At 45.2% G+C, this 19,433-nt stretch overlaps 1 protein-coding gene across 1 annotated transcript in view; it reads left to right on the top strand.

Moving 5' to 3' along the window:
• Positions 1-19,433, top strand: part of col21a1 (collagen, type XXI, alpha 1) — a 39,735-nt gene that overhangs the window by 6,605 nt on the left and 13,697 nt on the right. The window contains exons 3-22 of the mRNA XM_049008605.1: positions 98-658; positions 1,838-2,003; positions 2,111-2,339; positions 3,189-3,362; positions 4,578-4,655; positions 5,198-5,206; positions 6,044-6,127; positions 7,022-7,084; positions 8,961-9,014; positions 9,108-9,161; positions 9,270-9,323; positions 10,171-10,224; positions 10,384-10,437; positions 10,524-10,577; positions 12,657-12,710; positions 17,325-17,369; positions 17,529-17,582; positions 17,883-17,936; positions 18,282-18,335; positions 18,658-18,729. Of these exons, the coding sequence (XP_048864562.1) occupies positions 98-658; positions 1,838-2,003; positions 2,111-2,339; positions 3,189-3,362; positions 4,578-4,655; positions 5,198-5,206; positions 6,044-6,127; positions 7,022-7,084; positions 8,961-9,014; positions 9,108-9,161; positions 9,270-9,323; positions 10,171-10,224; positions 10,384-10,437; positions 10,524-10,577; positions 12,657-12,710; positions 17,325-17,369; positions 17,529-17,582; positions 17,883-17,936; positions 18,282-18,335; positions 18,658-18,729 (2,021 nt within the window). The remainder of the gene's footprint in view (positions 1-97; positions 659-1,837; positions 2,004-2,110; positions 2,340-3,188; positions 3,363-4,577; positions 4,656-5,197; positions 5,207-6,043; positions 6,128-7,021; positions 7,085-8,960; positions 9,015-9,107; positions 9,162-9,269; positions 9,324-10,170; positions 10,225-10,383; positions 10,438-10,523; positions 10,578-12,656; positions 12,711-17,324; positions 17,370-17,528; positions 17,583-17,882; positions 17,937-18,281; positions 18,336-18,657; positions 18,730-19,433) is intronic.

The following is a 19,433-nucleotide window of genomic DNA, read 5'->3' as shown; positions in this document are numbered from 1 at the left end:
CCTGCTGTGTCCTGCTAAAAAGGTTGGATATTAGGCACTTTAATTTCATGGTAAGCAGTTAAAAACTGGCTTTTCCTCTTTTTGTCTCGTCTTGCAGGCTGTCGAACGGCCCCCAGTGATTTGGTTTTCATCTTAGACGGCTCTTGGAGTGTAGCAGACACCAACTTCGAAATAGTCAAAAGATGGCTGGTGAACATCACCACCAGCTTCAACATCGGCCAGAAGTTCACCCAGGTGGGTGTGATCCAGTATAGTGACAACCCCCACCTGCACATTCCCTTGGGAAGCCACCATTCCAGCGAGGAACTCATCAGGGCCATGGAGTCCATCGAGTACATGGGTGGAAACACCAGGACGGGTGAAGCTATTCAGTTCACCAGCGAGAGAGTGTTTGACATGTCAGAACGTGGCCCGAACGGCGTGGCCAAGATAGCCATTGTGCTGACGGACGGGAAGTCGCAGGATGACGTGGCCGTGGCTGCGGAGGCTGCCAGGAAGAAGGGAATCATCCTGTTCGCCATCGGAGTGGGGCAGGAAACTGAGGAGGCTGAGCTGAGGGCCATCGCCAACAAGCCGCCTTCCACGTACGTCTTCTACGTGGAGGACTATGTCGCGATCACCAAGATCCGCGAGGTCATCCGTCAGAAGCTCTGTGAAGGTAGCTGGGCGTCCCTCCGTGTCATGGCTCTCTGTCCTGTGCACCTCGGCGTTGTCAGCTTCATGGACAGCAGATTTGTGTAACATCCAGCTGTGGATTACATGCAGAATACAGCTACTGCTTTTCAGTCGGGCCAGGCCTTGCTTTATGTGCTCCAGTTCACCAGAATATAATCCAGGTGTTCAAAAAAAGCAACCCTTTCAAATAAAACCAATTTGACCAATTAAAATCAGTGATTAAAATCAGTGATTGATAATGCATCCACTTGCAGAAAATTAACATTGCAGAATATTAAGGATATTGCAAAACAGTACATGAACACAACTACTTCAATCTGGCATTAAAATGCAGCACCCAAAAGCTTTAACTGGATTTAATGTCCACATTTGACGGTTCTGCAATTCTTTCCAGTCGCTCCAGGCAGTTAATACATTCCAGATGCATATGAAGGCAATCAGAAATACCCATTGTTTACAGAGGCAGTACAGTTTAATGTCATTTTTAGTACAAATGCACACACATTTCTCTTTAGCTTAACCACGTCAGGAAAGTCTCTTCTCGAGTTTAAGCAGAAATCCACTGTAGCTGTGCTAGTTTGTCTGTCCTTGCTAGGGTGTCTGCAATACTTTACAACACTGTACATCATATATAGTCCCAAAACAAATTTCCTTTCCACACACATACACGTATCAGACGGAAAATGGAAGAGAATTTGTCAGGCAAGAGCAGGATTTGCGCAAATCGGATCTAGCGTAGCGGGACAAAAGAGGGAGATGTGTGTTAAGGGCAGATATGACATTCTAGGTAAGGAGACGTTCTTGAGAGATACATACTTGTAAAATATCCAGCTGTTCAGGCCAAGAGTTTTTTCCACTACAGTTTCTTTCTTCCAATTCTGGGGCCAAATGAAATAAACAGTTGAGTTCCTCGGATGCTTAACCCTTAACGGTCTGCTTTGCGATTTACACGCGAGCCATGCGACAAAGCAAGATATCATTTTAAAGAATATCAGCTGAGATGGTTCTACAGAACCTTTGCGTGGAAGGGATGAATATGTCCACAGGAAAGGGAGAAATGTTCAACTTCCTAAGGATACGATGCTTATATCCTCTATGGATGCACCTACCTGAATCAAACAGCACTCCCTTTTCCTCCCATGTTTTCCCCTTGTAACTATAGAAACTGTCTGCCCTTCGAGGATCACGGTGGAAACTCGCGATGAGAAGGGTTTTGACATGCTGCTACACCTGGACTTTGCCAAAAAGGCGAAAAAGACTCAGGGATCTTTTCAAGGCACAAAAGCTTATCAGGTGACCCCAAGAGTTGATTTAAGTGAAAGTACAAGGTAAGATTAATTTAAAACTATCATTCTAGGGGACTGGTGTTGCGAGCGGGTCATTTTGCTGATGGTTTAGCCTCATGCTCTTTCATGTCATTCGATGTGATTCCTAGGCTGCTCTTTCCTGATGGCTTACCCCCTTCCTACGTCTTCGTGGCCACACTGAAGTACAAGGGATCAGTGGTCATGGAGATGTGGGATTTGTGGAGAGTACAGACCCAGGAGGAGAAGCCTCAGATGGCAGTCACCCTGAATGGAATCAACCGTACGGTCATGTTCACCACAACCAGCTTTGCACCGAGTGGCACCCAGACCGTGGTCTTCTCAAAAGCGCCAGCCAGGGTACGACCATGTGACCTGATCTGGTGCGAGATGCGCGGAAAACATTCCAATTACGCAAGAGTCTTTCGTGAGCACGTGTCAGTCTGGTTACCCTCCAGGCATCCATGTGGTCTTGATTAATTGGAGAGCAGAGATTTGGCAAATCGTCGGTGAGAATAAACAAGGTTCTCTCATCTGAGGCATGACATTGAGTGAACGATTACAGGTTTTTTTGCTGCCCTACTAGAGAAGCAGTTCAATGAGAAGAAGGCAGGCCACAATTCTATAAGAAAACCCTTTGGAGGTCCCTCAGTAGGGTTTCCGGACTTTGAGATCCTTCATTCTTCTACTGCCTCTCAACTTGGCCTGGCCTTTGCAGTGGCCCCTTATTGTGCCGGGGCCACATTGTCCAGATTCCACGCGTTCTGACCTGCATATGGATTAAAAATCATTCAACTTCGGAAAAGGAAAAAATGGACCTTTATAGACCATAAACGAGTCTTTTTCAGTTTCTCATAAATTCTTCTGAATGAGCCACGCCAATCAGGGAAATTGTGCATAGATGGAGACAGACTCCTGGAGTCCGCTGAAATGGGACTAGTCATTCTGTTATTGTTCTGAACCATCTATTACTTAAAGTGTGAGTGCAATACATGTTTTACAGTAATAAATTGCTCCTCCTTTGAGCTGATCGAGTAACTTTTATCCAGAGTACTACTTGATTCCGGTAGGACTTTCCAAAACAAGTGAAATAAGTACTGCATACCTAATTAATGCACCTAAGGAATCGTGATTAATGGTTGAAAGATTTAATGAAATCAAGCTATTTTCCATAACAGTTATTCTCCGCTTTTTCTCTTGGGGTTGCAGAAACTGTTTGATGAAATGTGGCATCAGCTCCGCCTGCTTGTCACAGAGCAGGACGTCACGCTCTACGTGGATGACATGGAGATCGAGACGCTGGCTCTTGAACCCCCAGATGGCATCTTCATTAACGGGAAGACGCAAGTCGGGAAGTATGTCAGCAAAGAAACGACCGTACCGGTAAGCTGCTGTAAATGACATCTCTAGACCTGCACTCCTGTTGTTGGCCTGTAGAGGGGCAGAAGGGCAATAAATGGCAAACAGAGCATTTTTAATTAAGGTGAAGTGGTGGCAGCTCTTAAAGACACTTCTACAGAATAGAACAGAGAGAGTTTTAATCCCAGAAGGGACATTTTCTTTTCACCTTCCCCATCTTGCTCTCCCTGAGACATCTAGTTTCCCAGCAGAGGCTCAGCTGGTGCCCCAGGAGCTGAGGGTTAAGGACCTTATTCAGAGGCAACAAGGCCACATGACTGTTCTGCTGAGGCTTGAACCGGCAGCCTTCTGATCAGAGGCACAGAGGTTTAGTCCCACTGAATCACACATCCAACATACAATTGAGAAAAATGGGCCAATCAGCCCCTGGAGGAACTGGGCAGCTAAGGGCCAATGCTCAGGAGATTTTGAAGCACAGAGCGGTCACCTCATGGGCACATTGTCGGAACCCACTGAGCCTCAAACCAGCCCAATCGGTGCTGACTGGGAATCAAGCTGCTTGGAAGGCGGCAGTGCTAACCGCTGTACCACCAAAGCATCTGGACATTTCGTTTAAATGATTATACCATGCAAACAGTGCTTATGCATTTCTGTTCCATCTCCTTCCGCATGCCGTGCCCCTCTCTCCCCCCAGTGGCGCAGGTCACTAGCGGATCTCCTGTTTACCATCATTTTACAGTGCCAGTGAAACCAGAGGCAGTGTGAACAGCGGCTGTGGATCACACACATAGGATGTGCGTGAAACACATCTGGCCCACACTTGTGCCCCTAGCTATGGGATGGCGTAATCGTGGTGTGCGTTTGAGTGCATGAGAGAGAAGAAAACATTTAACATTGCTCTAGTAGTGTAGCAGTGTTTTACAAGAGTAAATATTGCAGTAAATGGCACCTACACTTTAAAAATGAGAAAAAAATATAGCCAATATCATGGGTAACTGAAAAGAGTCTTGAAACCAAGAAGGATGCAGATCCTGATGACCAAAGTCTGAGTTGGTCTACTGTACAGTGTCTTTGTCCGAAGCAGCCCTTGACATTTATAAAATAAGCGTGACTTTCACAGGACACTAAATCAGGGCATGCGATCCACGTGATCCTCTTCAGAATGTCTGCTTTCAATTGTGCTCGCTGCAAGCAGCAGTCCATCGTGACTGAGCGTCTCTCTGAATGCTCCCTAAACAGTTCGAGATTCAGAAGCTGAGGATATACTGTGACCCGGAGCAGAATAACAGGGAAACCGCCTGTGAGATTCCTGGAGTGGTGAGTATGATGAGGGACCGGTGCTGAAAACACCAAGCCTGCTGCTTATGGGTCATAGTAGCATCTGCTGTCATTTCAGCTCTAAAGTAGGTAAAGCAGGTTTTTCCCTGTCTTTGGGGGTGATCTTCAGAATACAATGCAGAGCACATACTGTACATATGGCTTTTTGTTAGCTTATCATATGCACTTATCACTTGCCCTCGTCTCCTGCGCCCGTCTGCATTTTTGGAGCCTTCCTTCATAGACGCTAATACTCGCTTCATGCACGCTGCGTTTTATTTGATTTTCCAGTCGGATGATAACTCCGGGAGCACGGTGTGGGGCCAAACGTTGGCTTGGCTTTGCTAATCCTTTCACCATTAAGGTGTAGCGCCAGGCAGATCTCGCCGGTTTAACTGCAAGACCGACATGCGTGACTGCAGTTTCCGAGAGTCCATGCCGTGCTGGCTGAAGGCGGCCGTTGGGCCAGCCTGCGCGTCTGCGCATGCGATTCTGTTCAAGTGAAATGATGCCTGACAGAATTTCACTCCTCTCGTTTCCAGGATGGAGAGGTACGTATATCAAGAGATGGCTTTGCTCGCTTTCAAAGTAGCTTCATTTTCAACAGTGGAGGTAAGGCTGCTTCGCTTCGTGGCCCTGCCAGTCTTTATATCCACATCTTTTTATCCTGCCTACTAGTTGGGCTATCTACCTACTAGTCGGGCTAATTACCTGCTAGTTGGGCTACCTACCTACTAGTTGGGCTATTTACCTGCTAGTTGGGCTACCTACCTACTAGTTGGGCTATTTACCTGCTAGTTGGGCTGTCTACCTACTAGTTGGGCTATCTACCTACTAGTTGGGCTACCTACCTACTAGTTGAGCTATCTACCTAATAGTTGGGATTCCTGCCTACTAGTTGGGCTATCTACCTACTAGTTGGGCTAATTACCTGCTAGTCGGACTGCCTACCTACTAGTTGGGCTATCTACCTACTAGTTGGGCTACCTACCTACTAGTTGAGCTATCTACCTAATAGTTGGGATTCCTGCCTACTAGTTTGGCTACCTGCCTACTACATGGGCTACCTACCTACTAGTTGGGCTACCTGCCTACTAGTTGAGCTATCTACCTAATAGTTGGGATTCCTGCCTACTAGAAGGGCTCCTGAGGGGTGTTTGGACATAGGCTCTTATTATCGGTTCATTCAATGGTGTCAAAAAATGGTGAAGGTCTGCTCCCTCTGTGTTACTGTAAATTATGGGCTGTCAAATGAGTGGGAGCAGCCTCCCCCACCTTCGGCTAGCCTCACCCTCTGACCCCACTGTGCAGAATGTGACTGGGTTCATTAAGGGCATCGCTTCATTGTGGCTGTGCATGCTCCGTGTGACTGTGTGTTTCTACGGCAGTGTTCCAACGGTCCCCGGGACATCGACCCCACCCCGGAACCATGCACCTGCCCCCCTGGCCCACCCGGGGCTCCAGGCCTGAAGGTCAGTAGGTGTGGGTGCTCTATAGCGATGGAGATACAGGGTGTCTGAAGGACACATTGGTTTGGCCATAACTTCTCAACATAGTCACCTGCATTTATCATAGGTACTAATTGATCCCTTTTGGAGAAAAAGGGTTTATGTGGATCATGCACCATCTCTGGCATTTGGAACAAGGCTCACCAGCAGATGCTTTTAATAAGAAGCAGGTTTTACTGCATTAAAAATATCATCCTTAAGGTCATTCAATTATGACTGCAATTATCCCCCATTTAAGGATACACACCCTTCAAAACCTTAGCAAAGGTCACAAGCATTAACTTCAACCTGGGAACAGGCTTCATTGTCACACCAATGCATTCATACAGGGGAATAAGCCAGCATTATTCAGTCAGCAGTCACTGTGAACGAACTTCATTGCCATTTGGAAAATGAGGCATGGCTGCAATGCACATGGACCTCCCAGCGTGACGCATTTCGGCAAAGTTTGGACGTGTTTCACATTAAGTGCCGACTTTCCTTGGTGGCCCTCGTTTCCGCTTTATAATGGTGCCAATGTTGCCTTGAAGTCTAACAAACTTTTTTAAAGGACCAAAAAGCCCCTGATAAAAACAGTTCCCACGCACACACACACGCACACACACACACACACACATGCACACACACACGCACACACACACACTGCAACACAAGAAATAAATAATAACGTGCAGCAAAAATGCCTGTGATTGGCTCAGCGTTGAGCAGATATTTGTAGTGTCTAAATTTAACTGCAAATGTAATTGAAATCGTGTACAACAGCATTTTTAGCTGGTGATTTTGAAATGTCCGTTTGCAAAGTGTCCGATTTTGCCTCTCTGTTTTTATTTTGACCCTCTGCTGTTGTGTTTGAAATAGGGTGAAGAGGGACGACATGGAGGCCCAGGCCAAGCTGGACCTGCTGGAGCTGAGGGTAAGCCTGTGAGTACTACATAGTTTCATATCCCAACCCTGATACACACACACACACACACACACAGTCTGGGATTAATATGAACAAGCTTCCCAGCAGTAGCATGAACTCGGAACAACCCTGCACCTTCTTGCAGGAAGTGCGTGACATTCCCTGCCAAGATGGTCTGCTGGTGGGGTAGGTGCCAATATCCCAGCCTCCTTGGAAAGTGATGTCATTAGAATGGCCTCCCAGATAGCATTAACAGGAAAGCAGAATTCCTCTTTTAACACCATTCAGTCAAATGGTGGGCCATTTCCAAACCAGCCGAATATTACTCTACTTTCCATGCAACATGGAAGTTTCCCATATTATACAGTCTTGCTCAGCTGGCACTGGCATCATTCTGGGCATCCAGCATGGCTCGCCTCGGCCTCTGGCTCCCAGTAGTTGGGCTGGTACCATGGGTGTTTAATGACAAAATATGACTGAATATCTTCATTTGTTGTCTTGGCATACTATGATTTCGCATAAGACCTTTACATATGTCTTTATATAAATACAAAAAAAAACAAGAAACACAAACACTGTACAGAAGCAGAAGTATCATTTGAGCTTGAACATGTGCATGAAAATCAGTGCTGGCATTTATACCCTGAAATTTAGCTCATTAACATAGTCAAGAATATTTCAGTGTTTCTCTGTAGCCATTGTGAAGTGTCTGGCTTCTAACCCTATTTCTCAGTCTGCTTTTGCTGTTCGGCTTGCGAGTTGCTCCCGCATGAGGGCTTACGCTCTGCCAGCCAAACTCCCATACATGGCAAACATCGTAAATCAAAAACCCTGCAGCTTTCCATCTTTTCCGGACTCTGTGCCCTATTTTGCCGTCTTTCTAGAACGGTTAACAACTATAACCTCAATTGAATCGATCCCCCTGCTTTATATTTGGTGCTGCTAATTTCTTCTCCAAACAATGGCCAAATCTGTGCGATAACACAGAGTTCCAACAATGTTTGGCAGCAGTGATCATAACACATATAATTTTCGCAAAATCATTCTAGTATTGTACAGGCCACTTGATGTTCTGGCCATTGATGAACATGCATGTTTTCAAAAGGTATCTGGAAGCTCGCTTAGCTACAAAAATAAGATTTTTCATGAGGTCTGCTTGCGGTCCTAATGTGCAGAGATTCTGGGCCTTTGATCCATACAGATAGTCATAGTCCAACCCATTAGTGACATCTGCAGGCACAATAATTTGCTTATTTGATCGGCCCATGATGATAACAGGCCACAATTGAACAGTGGAAAATATGACAGGCTTCAGTCTAACTTGGAGTATTCCAAATTATGGTTGAATAAATGCACACCGAAGACTTTACTGTAGCACACTTGGAAGCAGCCTTTTGAGGGAGGCCGCCGTTTTGAATCATGTGGTGGATTGACGTAGTTTTCGGGGCCTTAAGCCAGATTAAACGAAAGCTAAATCAGAACATCATCTTTCATAAGAAAATGCCACTGTGGAGTCTGTGTACAGGACTCAGTGGCTGTTTAATGCTACATTTACTCAGACTCATTTGTTAGCAAGGGACAATCCAAGCGTTAAACACTGCAGTTACTGCACAGCTAAGTAATTGCTAACAACTGTAACTCAAAGAGTCTGCTGTTTAGCTACACGCTATGTGCAAGCAAAGATGGACGCTGTTCAATGGCTGACCCCAAGCTGGTAACATTTCCAGCGTACACACATGTGGCCCTGCTGCTCTCAACAAAATCACTGTGAGGATTAGTGGACGAATAGATTAAAGCCTATAAGCTTAAAAAGGCAGATCCCCAGCACAGGTGCTCCAGCAAATGATCTCACCAGCAATTCATTTACAGATATTTGAATCTCTTCCTCCACAGGGTGTTCCCGGTGTCAGAGGAAATCCAGGCCTTCCAGGCTCACCTGGCATGCAGGTACAGATATACATCTGCTGATTGGTTGTTGAGCAGATCGAGCTCCACCTCTCTGGCTTGGAGAGACTTACAGAACCTTTCTGCCCCTGGTAGGGTCCACGTGGTACCGATGGATACAAGGGTGAAAAAGGAGAGCCTGGCGATCGGGTAGGAGGGCAGTGCCTTCATCTGGGTCATACCGAATGCGCTCAGCAGTAATTTCATTCACAAACAGCTGTGCACATTCATGATTTCTTCCTGTTCATTTCTATTCAGGGTGAGAGAGGCTCTTCGGGTTTTCCTGGGTTACCGGGACTACGAGGTGAAAAGGTAAATAAACACAAGGGTCATACTGCCATGTCTTGTCAAGAGGTACCACAGAGAGTTAAAACATGTGGAATATCTATAGGAGTGTCAGTCACTCAGTTAAGCAGGAAATGTTTGATTTTTAATGGAAATGTGCTTGAGAATATCTGTGATGACCTCCGAGGGTGAATGTTGGCTTGCATTACGAGTGAGAAACCAAAGTAATTATTTCCTCCTAATGATAAGTTACAGTCTGGGGTGTTTTTGAGTTTTAAAAGGTTTTAAGGTCATGGGTGTGAAAATCTCAGGCTGCTTATGTTGTGATGTTGGCACATTCTGCGTTTTAACAGGAAGCTAGAGGGCGATGCCTCATCAAGCATAAATCCCAAACATGAAGCTCCTGTCAGCAGTAAATTACTAGGAATTACACATAACCGTTGCAAATAGATGTTAAAATGCTTTTCTATGTCTTTAGAGGTGACCCAACACTCAGCTGGATTTAGCAGAAGTTCCCTGTTTAGAACTGGAGTGTCATTTATGTGAATTTCCTGGGAGATGTTTGACAACTAATGGCAACCATTTCAGCTTCCTTGTACACCTCAAGCTTCTTTTCACCTCATCTCTCACCCTATAAAGGAATTGGTCTTTGAGAACCTGACATGTGGCTCCAATTTCTGTATTAGCTCTTATCTGATGACAAGGACAAATATGGATATAGTATCAATTACAGAGTGCAATTGATCTAAAGTAGAGTTTTAAGAGACGCTGACTATGCTCATTATCGTGTTTGCCTTCTGTGAAATTTTGCTAAATTGTTCTGTTAAATTGTTACCTTGGAAACAGTGTTTAATTCTTATTTTCGACATTTCAGGGTTCGACCGGGTCTCCAGGATTACAGGGGTCACCTGGCCAGGATGGCAAGGTGGTAAGTATACTTTTCATATACTAAAATGATGACCTATTATATTTATCATGCATGCCTTAAAAACATAGATATTTTAAGCAGCATGATGGACACTATGCTATGTGTAATGAATTTGAAACCAGCTCTGAAATGGTACTGATTCTGTTGTGCCGGTTTCAGGGAGAGAAGGGGAGCATGGGACCTGCCGGACTGCTTGGACTTCCAGGGGCTCCTGTGCGTATGGATTTGCAGAACTTTCCGGGGGCTTGTCGGTAACGAAGACGGGAAGGCACTCACGCCTCCATTGTTTTTCCACTCAGGGACGTCCTGGCCTTGACGGGAAAGATGGGGAGCCAGGCAGTGACGGCCAGAAGGTTCGTATGAAGCCCGAACGGTCCGTCCAACTTGGGAATTAGAGCAGAAGCCGAGCAGAGCAGGCAGATGAAGAGGCAACGGGCCCGGTTATGAAAATGAGGCGAGCCGGCGAAGGCCGTAGGACCAGAGATGCACATCTCTCGGCTTTCTCCTTACCAGGCAGCATCCAAGCTGCAGAAGTGTATTCCTGAAACTGGGTCACGTGCAGATCCATGAGCACGTTAGTGCTTCCTCATGCACTGCAGGCTACTATGACTGTTTCAAGTGCTTCTCCGCAGCCGTTTCTTATTACTCAGAAGGCTGTTGATCAGCACCGCGGTGATTCCCTGCATTGTAAATCCTCCGTTATACGCCTGATGTTGTATCTCTGAAACATATATTACCCCTTTAATGTCCACATTTGTTCCTCTTCCTCTGAGGCGAGAGAATCTGGAGCAGAGAAAACTAGGGGGTGGGGGGGGGGGGCATCTAAGGTTCCTGGTTCCAACTTGTGGGTCCGGCCAGTTGTTCTTAATCATCTCTTCTGGCAGCACCTTCTGAATGCTGAGCCTATGCTAAATGGCTCTGCAGAGCAGGGAACAAGCCTTCATCTCCGCAGTACACTTGTCTGTGATTCAACAGGCAGCGCCGTTGACTCTGCAAATCCTCCACCTGAGGCTGCTTTATCTTACAGGATGCTCTCAGGCTACACCCCCACTACTACATATTCATTTGAAAACTCCATTCTACACACCCATCTACACAGGCGTTTTCACATTGTTTACCAAAGTATTTCCAGCAATACTGAAATGAGTGAAAACATAAATGGCGTAGCTATTAGCCTACACTGCGCATGCGAGCATCAACAAAACAGATAAAGAAGGTATTGCCTGCATGGCATCATTCATTCACTAGTGATAATGAGTTCCATTGCAGTATATACTCACTGTGCAGCATGCAAATTAACCGCATACAGGTCAGCAGCAGGGAAAGCAACAATAACAGCAGCGCCTGCATGTCCACCGGGTCAGAATACTGTTTGCTTCAGCTTATGGCCAAAAATAAAAATAAAAAAAAGAAAGTTCATATTGGTCGATATCGATGGTTATCGCGATAAATGTCAGGTTATTATATCTCTCCAGTTTAATGGCTGATTTTTACTGCTGTGTTAAAATTAACAAGCCAGTTGGTTAATCGTATTCTTTCTCATCAGAGTGTAACAGACACTTGCCAAACAGTAATGATGGCCAAAATGAGGCTTCCAGAACAATTTGCTATATTTTCTGAATCTACTAGATGACGCTCTCCGTTGAAAAAAGGGCTCAAATCCTACCCATAAGGAAACCAAAAGCGCTAAACAGTATTTCGCATTTCACAAGTCAGAGATTGAAGGCGAGGAGGTTATTTTAGTCATTGATAAAAAACGTTTAAATGGACTTCATATTCGTTCACTTACATGTTGCCTAGACTACCTTAAATCCGACAAATTCCTCCAATAAGCCAGTAACTCCGCTTAGTAGTACAGTCCCCAGGTTACCAATCAGAGGGTATAACTGGTGGGATCAAATCTGCGAAGATGCGCATAATGAGTGGGTCCCACTCAGGGCTCTTTTAGGGTTTTCATTTTCAAAAGTCTCTGTTTTCACTCATACACACTGAAACTCGAAAACTGAATTTTCAGAAGTATATGACTCTGAAGAGTATTTTCACAAGTATTAGTTTTTGGGTTTTGAAAAGTTCAGGCTAATGTGGATTAAAGACGGCCTTCCCTTTTAAATGAAAACATTTGCAGTGTAGATGTAGCTTCAAGCTAAACCAAGTGCGACTCGTATCAGATTCCTCATATACCTTACATAACTTCGTTCATGACGAGGATATCTACCCTAGAAGCCAGCCAACATAAATTTCCATAACGTGCTTTAAATCCCTGATGTAGTATCTGTAAAACTCTAATGAGATGAAATAGCTCTCCTGATTTTGAAACCACTAAGTTCTAAATCTGCACTAGAGATACTAACAGTACTGACAGCTGACAGGAATTTGAAAAGCCTGCAGATAATGTTATTGTTCTGATGATGTTCTTTGACACGTCTCCTTAGGGAGGAGCTGGAAAGCCTGGCCTCCCTGGGACTGACGGACATGAGGGACACCCTGTAAGTATGATTTTTGCTGTTTTTCATGGTTCACCTCTGAGCTTTGCATGAGGAGGTGGGAGTCACTTAGGTGAGTCTTCTGCCAAGCAGTGGGTGTAACTTCAGAGTCTTGAAGGCTTCATCTCCTAGCTTGTGCTTGTGGGATGAGAAGACGCTACATTGTCAGTTGAATACTGCATCGGCAGTTCGGACTCCCTGAACATGCTCATTATTAGAGATTGAGCTTTGAATTCCTTCCAAGGATATTAACATTTAGTCTTTGCACCATGTTTCCATGTTCCTCTACAATCCTCTTAAGACCAATGGCTCACAGATGTGCCAAACATCTGCACCAGTTTATTGTGAGAAAATGATGAGCTCTGCTTTCAAGGTAATCTCACTGAATGCGCTCTACAGACACTAAGAGTCTTTGTTTACGTAGATGTCTTCAGACAAACACACAATGGCATTACGGTGATGCTTCCATTTGCTTACTCATGAGAGCTTCATGCCAAATCCATATTTTCCTATTATTCATAAAAAACATGTAAAATGTTTTAATAACATCTCATCGTCCATCATTGCTGAGTGAGCAGAGATCAGCGGTTGTGGTCAGATGTTATTAAAGGGGAACTTGACCTCACTGACCTCACTGTTTATTGGTAACCCCTTCATGCTTCAGATCCATTCAGATCATTCCATGATTCTTCTAACATAATAGTAACAACATAATATTCAGTTATAACAGGGCACAAATAAAAATGAGGCCTGAGATATCAGGATATCCGTGTGCCGTTTGATCAGTCGGGGAGCCAGAGCCCCAGAACGGAGCAGAAACCAAGCAGACCGTCCAGCAAAGGGTGTCTGAAGGAGGATATGTTTTCTGAATAGCTGGTGGGAGGTTAAAGCTGGCAATAGCTGCACTTCGAGGCCTGGGGGGCGGGGGAGATGCGTGGTAATATGTTAGCAAACCTTCACGCCACCATACTAATGCTTAATATGTCCTGCACTCTGAATTATTGCTTCATAAAAATACAATGACCTCCACATGAGTAAATGAGAGTGATCACAGCCTGCCGCCCTCGAGTGTCTGCAGCGTCTCGTGACAGTATGGTGCTTAATGTAATATATAATCATTCCCTGCTCAGTATAGGGGACGTCGGAAAGGCAGCTGCACTGAACGTGTCCATGAAACAGGCCCATCCTGCGTGTGAGAGGGGGGCGGCAGAGCCCCCTTGGTACTGTCACAGAGTGTCGTTTCTCCTGTCCTGTGTGCGTGCTTTGTCGAACTCAAACTCGCCAATGGACAAACTTTTGTTTCCACCATATCCTGTTTTTGGTACATTTAGATGGGATTTTAATTACTATTATTGTGTTGCCTAACTTAAGTTTGTCCAAGGCGATTTCACATTTTGCCCAATTTTACAGCTGCCTGTTTTACTGGAGCAATGAATCGACGGGGGGCATCTCTCTCGGTGCCGCTAGACCCGGGCCCTTGCTGGGCTGTGAGCTGGCAGCTTGTGGTTGACATCCAGCCCCCTGCTTTGCACCCTCCATTTTATAATGTAGTTGGATTGGCACCCAGTGGGCGATGATTTACTTGAATGCCTGGCTAGCCTTCAGCACGCCTAAGCAGTCCCTCCCAGCACCAAAGAGGATTTAGAATAACTAGCTACTAGCACCTAACTAAACTTGAAATGCATCCTGACAGCTACAGTGCAGCAAACAGATGAGCAACAAACTGAGCACTTTACAAAGGCACCCAAACCTAAAACACTGTCTGCAGAGTGACAGAATGAGATGGGAAAGCCCACCAAATGTGGGGTTTCCATATGGAAAATAGACAAACCTTAACGATCATCCTGATGACGATGCTATATAACGGATGTGCTGCTTGTCCGGCTGCAGGTGGTTCAGGCTGATCCTCTGTACCACCTCCCAGAAAGCCGTCCACCTCACACTGCATTACTGCATCCGAAGGTTCCTGCCACCTTCCAGTGCTGCTGTTGGGGACACATCCAGGCACCCGAATTAGCTCAGTGTTCACCGCCATTCAAACCACAAATGGTCACTGCACTGAATATTAGATAATCACGGTCCTTGTCAAAGAGATGCAGAAGCAGCGTGTTTTGCTAACCAGCTAGCTAGCTACCATCTTCTGACTACTGGCTAGCTATTTATTTATTTTGTTTTAATTTGGGGGGGGGGGCGTAGGGAGTGGGCCGCAAAAACAACAAACCCGGCCCCCATGTTGCTGTAAGGTTTCCATGCACTGAGGAAACACAAAACATGTAGAGCCAATGTGCCGTGAAGCAGATCTAGCAGCAAGCTGCACCTTAGTAACATGCGCATAGGTTTCATTTTTGAAACCTCGTCAGTTTTGTAGCCTTGGGAGGATTGAAAGAGGAAGCAGAGCACGTTGGGAATACCTATAAACATTTAAAAATGACACATTTGCAAATTACGGCTAACCCTACTATAATTTATTACTACCCGTAATGTTAACAGGAAAACAGATGTTGTACCATCATAAATGACCAAAGACAGTTTTGAAAAACAGATTTTTCAGTATCACTTTTTACTTAGTTCTGGCTTGAAAGCTTGAAAATATTGAATAAAGGACCTAGTAGTGGTGGTCTGGGCATGGAAAGCTGTATCTTAAAAGTAATGTTCAAAAGGACACAGTCTGATCTCACATCTTCAGACAGGGACCAGAACCAATCTACATATTTTTTTAATAATGACACGTATGTGGAAATGCTGTCGCTGTTACTCTCTGCGTTCTGCACACCCCGGCACACAACTGTAGTAACTAAGTCAATGTGCGTAAATTTTTATGCAAATTGACTAATTCGATTCAGCTTCCAGCAACGTTTCACATAAACAATGCTTGTTTGTGCAGTTTATTCAGGAGCTTCCCAGAGATCTGAGTCACCCAGAATATTGTACAACGTTGACAGGCTCCATGCAGGTCGCCGTCAATCATGTCCTGTTTATGCTCGATAGTCAGCATGTTTTTTATACCCCAACATATAAATTTCAAAAAACAATCCTCATCAAAAGTGCTGCCAGTATATTATGGGATGTCGTTTATTATACGCACTTTCCAGCGGAGTAACTCCTGAGAAGTATTAGCCATTTAGCGATGGCTAGCTCATAAATCACATCACTATAAAAAGCCAGTTGACCGTGAACCGTTCCCCTGCATCTTACTTGACGTTTCCAATTGGTGGAAACTGGCAGATGTCCTGAAGTGCGACGGGGCTCTGGGCTTCTAAAGGAACATCGCTGCTGTGTTAGGCCATCATTTGAAGGGAATATTCCAGAAAAATGGTCAATGCGCTTTACGATGGTCTTGTATGTGGTATGATCCCTGTTTTACATGTGTAATAGGTATGACTTGTTCAAGCATGGGGATGCTCTGCATATAGTACTGGTACAGCACAGTACTCTGTTGGCAGTGCAGTGTTCAGTGTGTGGCACAATTACTTTGCTTGCGGCACAGTGCTCAGTTTATGGTACAGTGCTCAGCAAGCAGCGCAGTACTCAGTGTGCAGGGCTCTGTATGTAGTACAGTAGAGTGCTTAGTAAGCAGAAGAGTACTCAGTGTGCGGGGCTCAGTATACAGCACAGTAGAGTACTTAGCAAGCGGTGCAGTACTCAGTGTGCAGGGCTCAGTATACAGTACAGTAGAGTGCTTAGTAAGCGGAACAGTACCCAGTGTGCAGGGCTCAGTATACAGTACAGTAGAGTGCTTAGTAAGCGGAACAGTACTCAGTGTGCAGGGCTCAGTATACAGTACAGTACAGTGCTTAGCAAGCGGTGCAGTACTCAGTGTGCAGGGCTCAACATACAGTACAGTAGAGTGCTTAGCAAACGGCGCAGTACTCAGTAAACAGTACAGTAGAGTGCTCAGCAAATGGCGCAGTACTCAATATGCAGTACAGTAAAGTGCTTAGCAAGCGGTGCAGTACTCAGTGTGCAGGGCTCTATATGCAGTACAGTAGAGTGCTAAGCAAACGGCGCAGTACTCAATATGCAGTACAGTAGAGTGCTCAGCAAGCAGCACAGTACTCAGTATACAGTACAGTAGAGTGCTCAGCAAATGGCGCAGTACTCAATATGCAGTACAGTAGAGTGCTCAGCAAGCGGCACAGTACTCAACATGCAGTACAGTAGAGTGCTCAGCATGCGGCACAGTACTCAACATGCAGTACAGTAGAGTGCTCAGCATGCGGCACAGTACTCAGTATGCAGTACAGTAGAGTGCTCAGCATGCGGCACATACTGTATGTGGGAGGAATGCATGTAGTGTATTTCAGAGCATCCTGAGAAAGACATTATGCTTCCTCACTGATGGAACTAGCAGAGCTCTGGAGGTGGGGGGATGTTTCATGTATGATTAATCCAGGCTGCCAGGGGAATAAACCTGCCCCTGAAATCTGTAACATAAAGACACACATACACCTCCAGACTCGCTGATCCTCACTACGTGAAATGTGGAGGCTGATGAAATTCTCAGGAGACGACATCCACCCCCCCCCCATTAACGAGAAGAGCACTCCTGTGCAAGAACACAGGGTCATACAGGGTGGGGGTGAAGCCTACAGTGATTACTGTGCTCCCTCTTTCCAGGGGATTCCTGGTTTGCCTGGACGTCCAGGAGCAGCAGGCCCAAAGGTGAGCATTTTCCACACAAACCAGAGCTCAGCGTTGCACACATTAGCTCACAGATTAACTTCCACCTATTAACACAAAAATCCTACCACTTATTACTCTGAATGTGGCTATATTAGTGGAAATACAAAATGTATTCAAAGTCTGTGATTGTGATCACAGGGGGAGGCAGGAGAACGTGGACAAAAGGGGGTGCGAGGATCTCCAGGGCCCTCGGTGAGTCGCTTGTGTCCAAGAAGGTGCGGGTTTTGTACAGTGGTTAGAGGGACAAGCCTTTTCCGAAACACTCTGCTTAAGTGCATTGCATTATAATGGTCAGTATAAGCATTAAGGATGCTTTGTACTGCATTATGAAGGTATCTACAGTGCATTATAAATTAGAGCTTCATAAGGCAGTCATAATGCATAATAAACATGGCAATAATGTAGTCATGTTTATGTCTTATGACTGTATTATTATTTGTTATGAATAAGTAAAGCATGCTGTCTTTTCTTTCTGTTCTTTTTCTGAAAAAGGGGGAGGCGGGCTTGGCGGGGATGCCAGGCCCTGCCGGAAAACCTGGATCAAAGGTAAGCTGCGTTTTCCCAAGTACCGACAGTGAAGATACATCCATGTTTAACGGCCCAGGGTCGAGTCTTGGTCAAAGAGAACCGAAATGATACTCGCAACCTTCTAGAATTAATACTGGCAGAAGAAGAGTTTAAATAAAAACAGAATGTGCGATGGATAACCTTTCACTACACGAGCGACAAGCGAAGGAGATCTGAGATTAATCGGCAAGGAAGACAACATAAGGAGAGAGTTTCATTCACAGAAGAGCAGCACGAAAATCAGTAATAGTCGTGTGAGGCCATGCCTGGAGAGCACGGCTCTATTCAGGCAGCCATTCATCTTCTGCATGCTTACCTGGGCAGGGCAGTAAAGGCGATGGGGGTCAGCCTGGTGCAGCAGGAACCGCAGGGCTCGAGGTAAGCATCTAATCCTCTGCCTTTTCCAAATGCAATCTGATCATACAGCCTCTCTTTTTATTATTTGGCTTTAATTATTAGCATTAATAGCTATTTACTTCTCATACATGTATATATTGTACTGCTGTTTCTAGCACTGTGTGTTTAGTGTATTATCTTGCACTTTTGGATAAGAGGCCAAACTGCATTTTCTTCACCAACTGCTTGTACAAAGCTGAAAATAATCTGATGAATATGGGATAGACTCTGCTTTTCCCGTGCTGGGAGCTTTATGCTTTGCCATGAGGTTCTCCTGCATCTGATTGACGGATCTCCCCCAAAGGGTAAACCGGGTGAAGCAGGAATGGCGGGGGAACCAGGACACCCGGGTCTGCCAGGGATGAAAGGGAGCAAGGTGCTTTCCACGCCTGCAGCCGCTGACGTTTCACAGCTTTTTCAGCAAACGCTAAGTGTTTTCCGACTCTCTGCTTATGTTTGGTTATTTACTCAGAAGAGCAGATATCTATTAAGATGACAGGCCAGTTCAGTGAAAAGCCAACAGTGGCATCAGCTCAGTGCCATTGCCTGGCCGGTGGCAGCTTTCTGGAGCCCAATAGCTGCAGTGTGCTTTACTGAGTAACAAAAGCATCGCCGTCACATTTTAGCAAGGAGACAGACATCGCATCTGCTTTGCGGAGAGGGATTTAGCCAAAACTACCACTGTTAAACAACAGTTACAAAAGGTTTACCTGAATACAAGCAGCCTATTCATGAATGAAATAAAATTATAGTTATGACTGTTATGTGCAGCTGAGTTGGTTATTCTCAGAGATGAGCATTGCATGTGTACCATGTACTGTAGAGCAAACTCACTGATCTCACTTTAACCAATTAAATTGGATTATGCTTTAAAGTGATGTTCACATAAGCCATATATGTTGAACCTGCCCTTCTGAGTAGATCTTCCATTCTAACTGGAGAGAAAATAAAATCATTCACAGATTTTTATTTTCCTATTGAGAACCTCATATTCTCCAGACAGCTACAACGGTGTCTGGCACTATGGTCTGTTCTCGTACAGCCCTAGATTTTGGTTACTAGAGCATTCCTTCCCATGAC

Source organism: Brienomyrus brachyistius, chromosome 3 (assembly GCF_023856365.1).
Source record: "Brienomyrus brachyistius isolate T26 chromosome 3, BBRACH_0.4, whole genome shotgun sequence".
Taxonomy (NCBI): domain Eukaryota; kingdom Metazoa; phylum Chordata; class Actinopteri; order Osteoglossiformes; family Mormyridae; genus Brienomyrus; species Brienomyrus brachyistius.
The sequence above is the reverse complement of the archived record's forward strand: the minus strand, read 5'-3'. Positions and strand labels throughout refer to the sequence as shown.